This window comes from Phalangium opilio, unplaced genomic scaffold (assembly GCF_054372755.1).
Source record: "Phalangium opilio isolate 3A_F unplaced genomic scaffold, DU_Popi_V2 ptg000009l_1, whole genome shotgun sequence".
NCBI classification, from domain to species: domain Eukaryota; kingdom Metazoa; phylum Arthropoda; class Arachnida; order Opiliones; family Phalangiidae; genus Phalangium; species Phalangium opilio.
The window spans coordinates 5,452,539-5,466,407 of record NW_028324146.1 but is presented as its reverse complement, the minus strand read 5'-3'; the positions used below and the strand labels follow the sequence as shown (position 1 = coordinate 5,466,407).

The window sequence follows — 13,869 nt, the reverse complement described above, 5'->3', positions numbered from 1 at the left end:
AGAGTTTGTGGGCAAAATTAGAAGTGATAAAATAAGCACAAATCCTTTTCAGGGAGGAATGAACGATGTTGAGTCACATCTAATGAAAACTTACGGCTTAGGTTTTTTGGGATGTTAGTTATATGCCTAATCGTTAGTCAACCGCAATAATAAAAGTGATGTTTCTTATAAATTAGAATGTATTCTATGAAGAGTAAATCAAGGAGTATGCAATGATAAAGTACTCCTGACAGTATGTGTGAAAAATCGTTCAGGGTCGATGGAAAATCATTTATAATTTTGAGCAAACTAGGCCTATAGCGCCGTGATTGAGAGAAAATGCATGACTAGCAACGATATAGACGCGAAATGAGAGCGCAAGAAAAAGAAGTGTGACTTTGCAAGTTGAAATTCACCCTTCACAACCACACTATAGCTGCAGTTACTGGTCATCAATACCAGTTCCTATAATCAGAATGAGCCAAAAACTTATCCATCTTATAAACTAGGACCTAAATTACTACATCCGGGTCATAAAAGGGGAGACTCAAATTTATTTCATTTACAGTACTATTTAAAAAAACGTCCATCGTATCGAAGGATTTGAGTTAATATTGTATCTTATAGGAATGTAGCGAAAGTTCAATAGAAATTAAAGTCCCTAGTTACTTCCTCTAAGGATGCAAAGCCGACTTAAAGAGGAGGCCTTTTAAGTATTATTCAAAACCCTTCTTCGGCTTATATTCGCCTTTCTTTCGAATATATTGATCTTAAATGGAGGGGGGATGTACGCGTCAATGAACGCCCAGGAAGTGATGTTGGCAGTAACAGCTTTTGTCAATACGAACTTTGAAGGGAAGAAAATGCTAACGTTGCCGATAGGTTCCCCATATAAATATCCGTTCTTAAGCTAACGGCTTAGCAGCCATACAATCATGTTATAGGCGAATTAAGTGGTTATGATGCGTTTCCGAGACGAGCATCTTCAATTACCCTTGAACGATGATATTTTTGTCATGAGTATTATCTAGATATTATATACCCAGGTTATTAAATTTCTTAAAGTATCATTTAATTGAGTAGAAACATTTTATAACAACTTTTTCATATTTCAAGCGCCTCGTGGCCGAGCAGTCCGACATTTGCACAAAACCTTTGACACAAAAGCGTGATAAATTGACGTGAGATTGTGAAATAAAAGTGGAAGTCATGAAAAATTTATGAAGATTTCTTATACAGGGTGTTTGTGAAAAGTCCATCAATAATGAAAGGGCGTATTTATTGGGCCATTTTGAGTCGAAAATGTTCTATGACATTTTGCCGTCCGAGCCACGGTTTTCGAGTTATGATTTGAATATTTTAGGGATGACCCCTTCATTAAATTAGCGCTGTCTTTCAATTTCTTAATTAAATTTAAGGGGTCATCCGTAAATTACTCCAATCATAACTTGAAAACAGTGGCCCGAACGGAAAAATGTCATAGAACATTTTCGACTCAAAATGGCCCAATAAATACGCCCTTTCATTATTGATGGACCTTTCACAAACACCCTGTATAGAGTTCATGAATTTACGAAATCTTACAAGAAACCATGCAATTTCGGAAGACTAGCTTGTGACGCTTGGGTTCTATAACCAATCCAAGGTCATGAACCTTAGCATTATCGTTACGCGTACGTGTACAGAGCACATTCGTTCAATGGATGTTCATGAACGAACGCGAAAGGCTATACTTAATGCTTGGTAAAATTAAAAATAATTCTAGTTGCCTCGGACACAGCTAAGACAGTGAAAAGAGCTAAAACCCTCTGACAGTGCCAGCTTTATTTGGTGGAAAGAGGAATATCTGGTCACTATGAAGCCACTTTGCCTACATCAGTAACTGCTCTCACTCTGCTACGAGCTTTCAAAGAGACAACGCGTCGTTCAAAGTGTGTTTATAGAAATTTCGCGCCTAACTTGCAAAGTTTAAAGCCGCGAATCTCGGCTGCTCAGCAAAGCTTTACTGGGAATCTCCTTGGGAAAATGCCAACGAAAAGGCTTTCACAGTTAGTTCAACTTAGTTCCTATAGGCTTCTCGAATTTGAATAGGCTTATATACCCAAAGTTCAAGATGTATTAAGGTCCAAATCTTGCGGTAAGGAATTTTTCCCGAAGGTATAACGTTCAATCCCAAATCTTCCAGTTTCCTGGATTAAAATTCTATATAATCCCTTAGGCAATTGAGCAATTGTTCAAACTATACAATGTGCTTCTGATAAGTCTGCCATAAAGTATGTGTTTTTGGGGTCAAACTATCAAAGAACACGTAGCCTTCAACATTTAGTTACGAATACATGGGTTCCCAAACATTGTCCCCATACATGTTGAGTAATGTACCAGCACTGTAGTACATTTCTTTTACGTGAAGGTTCAAACACGTTCATTGATGGAAGCCTATTGAAGGCTGATGTGTTTTACTTCACATGTGTAACTATTACCTTGTTTTAGGGGCCAATGTTTATGAGCCTATGTCTCAAACCAAATCATGTAGACCACATGTTCATTGACATTTTCCACTCAGTTAATTTTTGGCATACTTATCAGAAGCGCCCTTATATGAAATCACTATTTCGATTCTCGAAATAGATCCGAAGTCTATAAAAATGACTTTCTGGTAATAGAGCATGGTTTAGCAAATCGACGACAATACATTCTATGACATAAGTATTATCATAGAAGTTAAGTCCAAAGTAACAAAAGCTGTTACGAAAATTGAACAGGCTCCAAATTTGGTATATTCTAATTTAACTACACTCCACTTAGGTGTTAAGGAGTAAATATCTTGAAATTTTGTAAATGATATCGAAAGCTAATTACGTTTAGTATCACTTGGTTTTAAAACCGAAAAATACAAGAGTTTTACAAGATCCAATTCTTTCCATTAGTAGCCTGAATTTTATTATCGAAGGAGATAATTTAAGTCTATTAATAACGAAACAATGAAGAAATTAGGCAATTGAATAAAATAATAAATGAGCCTTTCGCCTCAAATTCAAAAATAAAGAATGGTAAGCCTTGCTAGGGAAAATAGAGTAAACCATTAGTCAAACTAAGCGTAAAGTTCATCCAACAAATTAGGTTGAGAGAAATATATTATAAAGAAAGTCTTAAATGCAGATGGCGCATCCAACCATCTCTTTCCCAATTGCACCAAAGAGGTTATAACGAGGGGGAGACATTTTGAGAGTTCTAGCTTTTATTTTTTATTTATTTGTTATATTTTCCTCCTAATATCCGGTTCACGGTATTTCAACCAATGAAAGGGCAGAGAAAGATGCGCGCGCACCGGAAGCTTAGAGGAAAACTTTAAAAAGCGAGAACACTCCAGCCGAGCCTTCTACTCCCACTCTTTATATTCTCTTTGATTACACTGAAGGATGAACGTATATACAGAAAATGCCTTAGAGCAATTATGACCTGGAGTGAAATGAAAGATGGGAGTAAAGTATTACTCAAGAAACCCTGCATGTTTTCTCGTATTCTCCCTAAAGATAGACATTCGCGTGCATCCTTAAAACACAATGTTAAGACTGCAAAAGTCAAGAAATCTAATAGGAGTATAAAGGTGTACTGCGTGATTGGTGAATCTTGTTTGAGGTATTGGGGAAAAATGCTTATTATTAATAACTTGAACAAACCAGTGAGAAAAACTCGACCGTATCATAAAGAACGCAAGCAGTATAGTCATGAGGTACATCATGCTACTATCATAAAACAATAAAAGCATGTAAAGCGTTGAGTTTATCGTTAGGAAAACCGATTTTCTATAAGAGGATTAACCCTTTCTAAGATTGGGTTCTACTGAACACAAATTTTTATTCTATACGATTTCGTAGTGAAATCGTTTCTGTTCAAAACAATAAAAAATGGTCTGACAACGAACTCGCTTTGGAGTTTGGATTGATTTTTGTACCTCTATATCAGACTATACACGAGGGAATTTATAATTAGGTCTTTAGTGAAAGAATACATCTCCAGTATCTATATCCTCCTCTTCTTAGTCTTAGCCAATTTAGCACCGAGCGATGCTGGTATATATTTCCATCACGTACAGGTTAAAGGGGGTCATTTAGAATAGAAAAGTGGTTGCAATGGCGTCAGGGTGATTAGGGGTTTGCATTTTCTGGGTTCGAGGGCGCGACCGTGGAGATGGTGGGGATCAATTAGGAGAAACTACAACTCGTGTAGTTTTGATCAACTTTCTAAACGTATACTTGTGCATTTTTGTCAGATTCCCTGCGGCAACGGGCAACTGGGATACGGCAGAAGGAAAAGAGAGATTCCATCTGAAATGCCTTACGATCCCAACAAGATCTTTGAAGTAGAAATGACAGCCTACATTAAGGTCATCCAGGAGGAAAAACCCAGCGATAATAAGAAAGGTAAGCTTCCCCCGCACGGTTGCCTTGCCTGGCGGAAAAGATGGAACCTTTACGATCTAGCGCCAGGCCTGCAAAACCCAAATCTCACTTACATAAATTAACTCAGCGGCTACGATATACCTCTAAACTAAGAGGATAACCACTCGTCAATTTCAGTCCCGCTTAATGTCACACCAATTCGTTACATTGTCGGTTGGTCAGCAAAACGTGACGTATAATTTTCCAAAGGAAGTAACTTATTGAGCGAACCGTCTAACGTTTTAAAATTATTTAGGCAGCCAATTAAATGCAGATTAAGTAAATTAAATACTACAGTTACATAGAGATTCGTAACTATTACGAAATGAATGTAGAAAAGTCTTTCAACTTACCCAGTAAGCAGCGTAACTGGAGTGTTGCAAAATTTAACAAAGAAATGTAACGGAATTAACTGACAGCGCGGTCGAATTATATTTAGTTAAATTAAAAACCAATGTCAATTAGTCAGGGTCGATAATTGGCACGGTGTTACTTCAGAAACGCTCGAATTAAACTGTTACCTCTTATCAATAATGCAGCAAAGGAAATCTCGTATCAGTAGATCAAGATATGTTTTAGGGCGTTACAAAGGTCTATTTTAGCCTACTATTAAGTTTGTCTAAAGATTTTTTTAATCGTTATGTTTCATATATTTCATCGTTTAAAAACTTCAAAGCAACTAAAAAAATGTAATAGGGAAAATTACTTTGAACTTCCATTTTTTGCATAGAAATGTTTTTCGTGTGGTTACCTCCTTGCTGTAAGCATACGTTTCTGCCAGCATTCCCTACCCCCAACTAACAGTACTAAACAAAAGCATCTAGCAGAAAATTTTCTCAGTGCTAAAGCCTAGGAAACAAATTTGCATGAGAAAATTGCGTTTCCAGGGAAAAGCGAAATTTTAGTGAAGGTCTACCCAATTTTATCGAGCATCGCTGCGTTTACCTGCTTGCCTGCCAACGGGAGCAGATGTACCAGACTTAACATTGCTCAGTGGATTAACTAGGGTTCAGAGACAGGAAAGGATAAGGGGGATAAAACTAGCTGGTTCATTACAGTTTCTACTAATTATTATCTTCCTAATATTTTTCACTAAAATTGGGAAATTTCCATTCCAATTACATGTATTTGAAGAATTTATTTTTCCTCTTAATCTACTGAGATGGAATATGTGTCCTTAGCCTTTTTTGAAACCATGGCTCTGGAATTGACAATAACTAGGCGTATTCGCATATCCCTGATAGATAAACATGAAACTACAACAACAACAGCAACAAAATAGAAGGAAAAAACCCAACCCTTGCCTGCTTTGGCTGATATGCTTTGAATTTTCCTGTCACATGATGCAATCTTCTTGCAGAATGTCCTTGAGGAAATAATCTTAAGCTCTCTCCTCACATTACATTTCTCTATTCCAGCATGACCTTTTATTTCTCCCTTCTCTGCGTTCCCCTGACCCATGGTCAACCCAAAAATTGCGAACCTTAACTTCATGATCCCTCATTTAGTACCCTCCCCATTTAAGCCTAAAATAGTTAATTCAAGCTTTGCAATTCTTATGTTTTGGTCTAAAATGATTAAGTGAAGCTTTGTTAGCCTCTCCTTTGATATTTACCATAAACTGATAATCTTCCATTAAGCGCATATATGCCCTTAAAGGGATCTAATGAAGAATAGTCTGTCACCCTGCTGCCTATAATCCGTCTCAACCCAACCTGGTATGAGACACTACCATAAAAAGAGAGACCCTAAACTAAAAATACCTCCCAAAAGAAGCATCCTCATATATACTTCTCTTAGCCACGAGCGGCGCTGCTAGGAAAAGAAACCAAAGATCTAATGTTGGACACTTATAGAGGATTATTTGCTTATGTATTTTCTCATATTTTTAGGTCTAAAATATTTAACTTTAGGCTAAATATTATTCTTTCTTTTAATTAAAAAAGACTCCGTTTTAATTATATTTCTTCAGAACTAATCTAAGCTTCTAAAATAAACTTATCTTTCTTAAGGTTTAAAATGCATCTTATAGTTATGGACCTATTGCATTCTGTTGTTACCCGAAACAGGCTTAACACTTACATCTACCAATCCGAGCAGGGATAGATTTAATTTTGGAAGTAGGAATGGAGAACGGTTAGTATTTACTTCAGTCCGACTCATCGCCCAGTATAGAGCCCCTCCCTCCAACACGTAACGAAAAGTTTAAATTATATTCGTTTTGATGACGTTGCTGATGGAGACGGCGAAAAATACGTAATTCCTTTTCACCTCTGTGGCTATGACCCACCTCTTCTTTCTAACCTTCTGGGGAAGGGGGTCCGGGACTTTGACGCGCGCCCAGATTACTCTGTTTTCCATTCCTACTTCTAAAATTAAATCTATCCCTGGTCCGAAAACGCTCAAAGATAGAATTGGATCGCTCTCAATCAATTTCCCGACTAAATTGTCGTTATGATAACGACCAACTACACTAAACTAATTTATAAACATTTTATCATTTGTAATTAGTCTCAATGACGGCTGGTTTCGATAAAGACAACAAAATGGAAGCCGTTTCTGGTGAAGGAGGAGACCCGATGTCGAATCTTTTACCCTTGACCCAAGACGATGCCGACGAAGGTAGTAACGGTGGCGCGAGATTAAGCCTATCCAGCCTTTCCATAATCACGCTGTGCGCCTGCATCTTATGCCGAGTGTTCGGGTCGCGCCACTGATATCTAACTACTTTCTCATAACAAAAAAAAAAGAACATCTAAAAAAGACGAAAAAAAAAAAGAAAAAAGCGGTTCGATGCGGAGAGAAGGAAAAACCGATTTTCGATAACGCCTCGGTATTGGATAAAAAAAAATAAAAAAATACAAGAAAAAACACATAATCAAGTCAGAACAGAAAAGAAACAAAAAAAGAGAGAGGAGAAACAACCCTCGGGATAAAAAAAACAAATAAAAAACACGAAATCGAATCGAAAACAAATCGAAAATGCGGATTGATTCAAATTAAACTAACTAACATCAATACTAATAGAATAATCGAATAAAGACGGCCAAAAAAAATCGTCGTATTTGTGGGGGAAAATAGACCTTTTTGTATACTCAAATAAAATTAAAAAAAAAATGTGGTGTTTCAAACCATTGATAAAACTTGTTGGGAAAAAAAAATAAATAAATAAAAAGAACTAAACAGACTAACAGCCAAAAACTTTGTTGTGGAAAAGTTATATATTTTGGCTCGCGCACCACTAAACCCTAAACGTCCAAAACTGTTTAAATCGTTCAACTGTATAAAATATTAAAAAAAAAAGTAGTGGAATTTGTTTTCTGCCAAGAAAAATATTGGTAAAATTCTCAGAAAAAAAACCAAAATAAATTTTAAAATATATACGAAAAAACAAAACAAAATGGAAATTAAAATTAAATGTAGAATTCTAAACGAGTCAAAACTTGGACAATTATGTCAGATAACGATGATGAAGATGATGATGAATTATGAAAAAAAAGCTGTGGTTTTGTGAAAAGTATATATATATATAAAGATATATATTTACAGAATATTACAATATATATATATATGAGAATAAAAAAACATGAGTTTTGAGTCAGGAGAAAACGTAAAAGTTTAAAAATAAAAAAAAATAATAATAATGCAGCAGTGCCAAAAAAGGAGTGATATTATCAGAATTGGGACCGATGCATTCGTTTAGTTGTTAATTATTCTTATTAGATTAGAAACTACGGTTTCAATCTTTTTATACGGAATAGGCTTTCCGTCAATGAACATTCAAATTAAATGACGTTTTTATATCGTTACAGGTTCATGAGGTTTACAAATATAATTACAAAAGTAATTTGAGGTATAAGCGAGATGATAAAAAATAAGATTAAATTTTGACAGTCTTTCATCACGGTTCTTTAAATATTGATAGTCGATATCATAAAGAAATGCCTTTTTTCTCTAATTTTAATTACACCACTCATTATGAAATAAATCAACAAAGCCACTTTATAATATCGACTATTTTGAATAGAGCTGACTGTGAACTTCGAAATGAGATCAATTGCACCTTAATTGAACCACAAATAACTTGTTTTCAAATATTATTGCCATTTTCTTAACACTATTTGAAAGACCCTTGCCGAATTTGGTTTATATATTTTTAAAAAGTGATCATTTCTGGAAGATGTTCTTCCTTAAAGGGTCTGTAAAGCAGGCGACCGCGGGTGGGTGAAAATTATTTGAAATACGTCATAGGCACGTGCTTTAAGAAAGGCGTGGTTCAAAGAAACTTAGTTCGTTTTATTTCAAAAACCACCATTTCTGGAAATTGGCGATGCAATCCCGCGAAAAACAAGGACTATGTGTCTAGTCTCACTCCGTGTGGTGTCTTTGTATCTTGGCGTCACGTGGTGCCTGTGACGTATTTAAAATCATTTTAACCCACCCGCCGATGCCTTCTTTACGGTCCCTTTAATTAAGCTAAAAAAGAAAATAATTTAATATTTTTGGCTGATTTTGATGTCATTTTCTCAATTGTTTTGAAGTTCTTGTTGAACTCTTCTGAAATATTTAGTAAACCGAACTTTGCATTTTCATAAGAAATTAATTTTAATCTCTCTGATGAGACTCAAAAAGAAAGTAATTTTCGTCACTGCAATTTGATTAGGGTAAGGACAGTGTTACCTTGGCAATTTTGAAGTCAAAATTTTAACAGAACCGAAATGTAACAATCTGAAAACGTCGATTTTTCATGAAAGAAAATGATCGCAATTTCAATATTATTGAAATGTTTTTTTACATTCCCTCAGAAATATTTGATATACTAACATAAACCCTTTTTTAAACTAGTTAATTTTTATCTAACCTTTAATTATACTAAATACCTTTTTTACTTTTATAGTTTTTTAAGATTACAATATAGAACCAGTCCTGATATAGGCAGCTATTTATGTTTTAAAGTAATTAAGAGGTGCTGTCAAACTTGGTAAAGTTTCTCGGATTTTTGGGGAAGACATAAACAAACATCTAAACTTTACAATAGCGAGTCCATAGCCACGGGCCTTTCTATTCAAGTTTGACAGCCTCTTTTCGAAATTCCCAATATTTTTAGGTAATTGTAAAATACTAATTAATGTATATTTAATTAATAACTAGCTCCATATTTGTTTTATTAAGAATCAACAGTATGTTTAAGAACTACAAAAGCATATATATTATAAAAAAGTTTCGAGTTCTTACTTATGTATGTGGTTGCCAACTTATGAACGTAGCAGACGATGCAAGTCGAGCTCTCGCCCAATCACAAGCAGTTTTACGCTATTGGGGGGAAACGAGTATAACCTGGCGCTCTTCCACGAGCCTAATCGAAACTTTTTCTTTTAATACGTATACTTTTGCTATAAACGAGCGTACATTCGCAAATCGGAATCACTCGATTGAAACTAACGGTGTATTCCAAGTTTTCAAATTAAAAACTAAATTTTGTAAGAGGTTTAGTGACCTTATTTATCACGTAAATCACAGGATTTGTGGCCATTTTAAAAATATTCTAAAATCCAGCTAAGCTTCAAACCGATTTTACTTTTAGCTGTAAAAGCGGCTTAAGAGATTTCCTACGACCCTATGGTACTTGGCTACTAAATGTTTTACCAGCTTGGATAAAAAGACCAAAATTAAGCTAAAATAAACCAACCCTTTGAATATCTAAAGTGTACCATTATCCAACAAACCTTACAGAGAGTAGAAAAAAGCAAGGTACCAAGCCTCAAAATTGTCCCAAAAATATGTTTAAAACTGTGAGAGAAAACAGAAACTGAACCATTCACATTCGAGCCGAGCTTCCCAATCCCTTTAATTAAGTTAATCGTTTTATAAAATGCCTCAAACATTTTTATAGTTTTACAACTGAATAGTCTACTTTTGCCATACCAACAACAAATGGAGATCAAATACTTAAACAAGATTATTACAAACCTGAATTACTTACTTGCTGCATCACTGTATCAACGGATCTCGCAAACATGCAGACTTCATTAAATTAAAGGCTCTGCAAATAATCAGATAATTTTACGTCTGTATTAGATTACTACGTTAAATAAACACATGGTTAAAATTGTTTTAGATGAAATGACGTCAAATTGGTTATTTTGCAATTGAGTTTTGATTAAACCACTTAAAACAAATTTCCCTTAATAAGTACACTCAAAAAAATTTAAAATTCACGAACTTAAACAAATTTTTAAGAAAATGTGAAAAAATATCCGTTTGCGAATTTACGCTTGTTAGAAATATTTAAATTTTTTTCTTTAAAGTTTTAAATTTCAAATTAAGGGCACTGAAATTCGAGAATTCACGATAAAAAAATTAAACTAGTTTTATTTATTCGTGTTTTTAAAAAAAGATAATTTTAGCGAATAAAATTTTGTAATTTCATTACGAAAATGTAATCAGAAAATTGTATGGATAAAAAAAATTCTAATTTTTTGCCCAAAACTTAATTTCAAAAATTTAATTGACACAGAAAGGCAGAACTTGTAAGAAAGAAGTGAATTATGATAAATATATAAAAATCGCGTGAGTCTAGGAGTTAAATATTTAACCCCTTATATTTTTTGTAGTCACTAACAAATTTTTAGTTACTAAAAATGTATCTGTAAAAAGTAATTTATTAAATATTGTCTTAACGATGTTTTGGCTAAAAAAAGGTTTGCGTTTGTTATATTTTCAATATTCAAGAATTACAATGTTTCAAAAATTAAGTATTTAAAAGAAGTGAAAAAGCTCTCCATATATTTCTTACAGGAGGCTGGACGTTTATCCAATGGGACCAAGTAGTGTTCCTCGTCCATTTCCTACTAATAAAGCTACCTGGCGTTTCCTTTCTATGAAGACACTAAACACTAATATCTGCATAATAGTTTTTTAGGAACTAATCATTTTACAACTTTCAAACTCACGAAAACGATTCGGTATAGGAATGTGATTGTGCATAAAGAACAAACAAATATAAACTAATCACTTTCTCAAATATTTATAAGATGGGATGCTAGGAGAATAGTCAGAATATATTGTGAGTCAGCAAAGTTAAATCGTGGATATATAGAAATACTAAGGTATTACGGATTCCTATCTCTAACGTTCCACAAGGCATTTCGCTTAGGCGCTAGTTCAGTAGAGAAACAATATGACTTGGGAGCCCCCCAAAGGACAAAAAATCATTTTGCACTACTCCGTGTGGTTTACAATTTGTTAACGTTGTACAGCACCCAACAATTATAAAAAGTTATAGTGTCTCGCATACACTATAAAACTACGAAGAATGCCACATGTACTTGAGAAACGTCTGCCCAATTCAATACTGGCGGGATACAGTGACAACGACAACATAAGGTTGCGTTTCTAGTTTAGCATACATTGTTTTACCTTTTCGTAAATGGTAGAAAATAGTAAAAAAACGCAATTAAAATATGCATCTTTAGCCTTCCTATTGTTTCAAAAAGTTGTCGCGATTGACAGATACAATAGATTGAAGCTTTACAGCTATACGATTAGCCACGGTTATATGTGAATAAATTATAACATTGTATAGAAAACCGTGGTTGCTAAAGTCTGGTCTATTACGTATATGTACCCAAAAACTGGTTCTGAAGTAGTAAAACGATATATACTCAAACTGGACTATCAAACAATGCGAAATGCTTCATTTGCAGGGCGAGTTTAAAAATGATTCTACAATTTTACATTCTCTTAAAAGATACGTTTCAGAATTGCTTTATGCCGAATTTCAACACACTCCTCGTGTCACGATTTTTAGACCATCAAAGCTGTCACTTTTACTAGTTCGCTTTACGATTGGATTATCCATGGAATCGCGTGAACTGCCTATTCGCATGCATCACACTAAATAGCTAACTGGTTATCAGCGCATAACTCCGTTGGTTATCCCACAACCACAGGAAGTAAAAATTCTTATATTTTGTTTGTGAAAGTGTATCTGTAAAGAGAAATTCTTCCCGAATATATTGTGTGTTGCATAAAATAAAGCAAGAGGAATAAAATAATAGACTGTAGGCATAATACGTGTTAAGGCTTCCTTTTGCCTAATATAATATAATCTCAGACACTTTATAAAGCACGTCTCATAAAGGAAGAAGTATTGTTATTACTTTATGAGAATCTTGGCCCTGCTCTCTATGCCTGGAACGTGACTTCCTGATGAAAATAACCCTAACCCCCTGCATCCAATCGTTATAACGTCAGGGCTCGGGACCCACCAGTATGCCCAAAACGAGAGCGTATAAAAGAGTAGTATGTCTCTCCATATTCCTCGTAAGCTTATCCTACTCCTCAAAAGCATACGTTGAAAGGATATTTGCACGCATCTTTTTATTTGATAAAATGGTAAAGAACGTCTCCTAAAGTGGCGTCTTTCTATTTCTTTATTTCTCAAAACGTTCGTAACAACGAGTAATAGGTTTAGATTTGTCTTATCTATAACATGGAAGCAAACCTTCCTCAAGAAATACATACTTATTGATAGTATGGTTCTTTTCTCTTCTCATACATACTGAAATAGGCCTACAATTAATTTAACCGAAGAAATTCCCAGTGCAATTGCCTTCACCGATTACGCTGACTCATTGAGTGACCAGTTCCTTGGTATTAACATTAGTTATTGATGTAAAGATTTTTATTTTCAACCTTCATTTTATATTTATTTATTTTTTTTTCAATAGCCACGCTTCTCTATTTAGTTTTCATTACCTTTAATGCCTGCATTGAACTTTGGACATACTTCAAAATTATTCTTGACATTTTACCACTCCGAGTGACGATGACGTCACGGAGAGGTAAAAACACTGGATGTTTCTGTGTGTGTGTGTCTGTCCAGAATTCAAACGTAAACAATAGCTACGTTTAAACTGATTTTAAGAATAACGCTTCTTAAAACGACTAAACTAGAATTAAGGTAAATTACTGACGATTTAAATAATTAATATCAATTTTATTTATTTAATTATTTAAGGAAAACCTCTAAATTGGGTAGATAGCTCTTGTCTCGACTCGGAGAGGTTTAATTTGGTTTCCCCAACTTGTTATTAACAAGTTGGGTAACCAAAATTGTACCTCTCCGAGAATAGACGAGGCCTATCAACCCACTTAATTACCTGAACACGCAAACATTTGTCTATTGACAAGCAACTACAGGCTTTATAATTTTAAATAATGAATTATTCAGCGTTATTAAGAGTTCTATTGACAAATCGACTGGCTTGTAACCACTACCCTCTCGTTACACCTCAACAATATTCTAAGTTATCCAGCGCATGATTGCTAACGTTTGTCCATACTAACTAGGTAAATTATCTCGAGGCGCTCAAAAAGAGCACACCCACCAAAGAATGGAAACTTGCCCGCTGAGGCCTATAACCACCGCAACTCTTAGTTCTAT

The 13,869-nt window shown here is 34.7% G+C and overlaps 1 protein-coding gene across 1 annotated transcript in view; it reads left to right on the top strand.

The window, feature by feature from the left end:
* The window catches only part of LOC149713532 (uncharacterized), a 207,136-nt gene extending 197,233 nt beyond the window's left edge, over positions 1–9,903 (top strand). Inside the window, exons 8-9 of the mRNA XM_089849012.1 lie at positions 4,253–4,403; positions 6,933–9,903. Coding sequence (XP_089705138.1) covers positions 4,253–4,403; positions 6,933–7,138 — 357 coding nt within the window. The 3' untranslated portion in view covers positions 7,139–9,903. The remainder of the gene's footprint in view (positions 1–4,252; positions 4,404–6,932) is intronic.
* Positions 9,904–13,869: the final 3,966 nt, after the last annotated feature.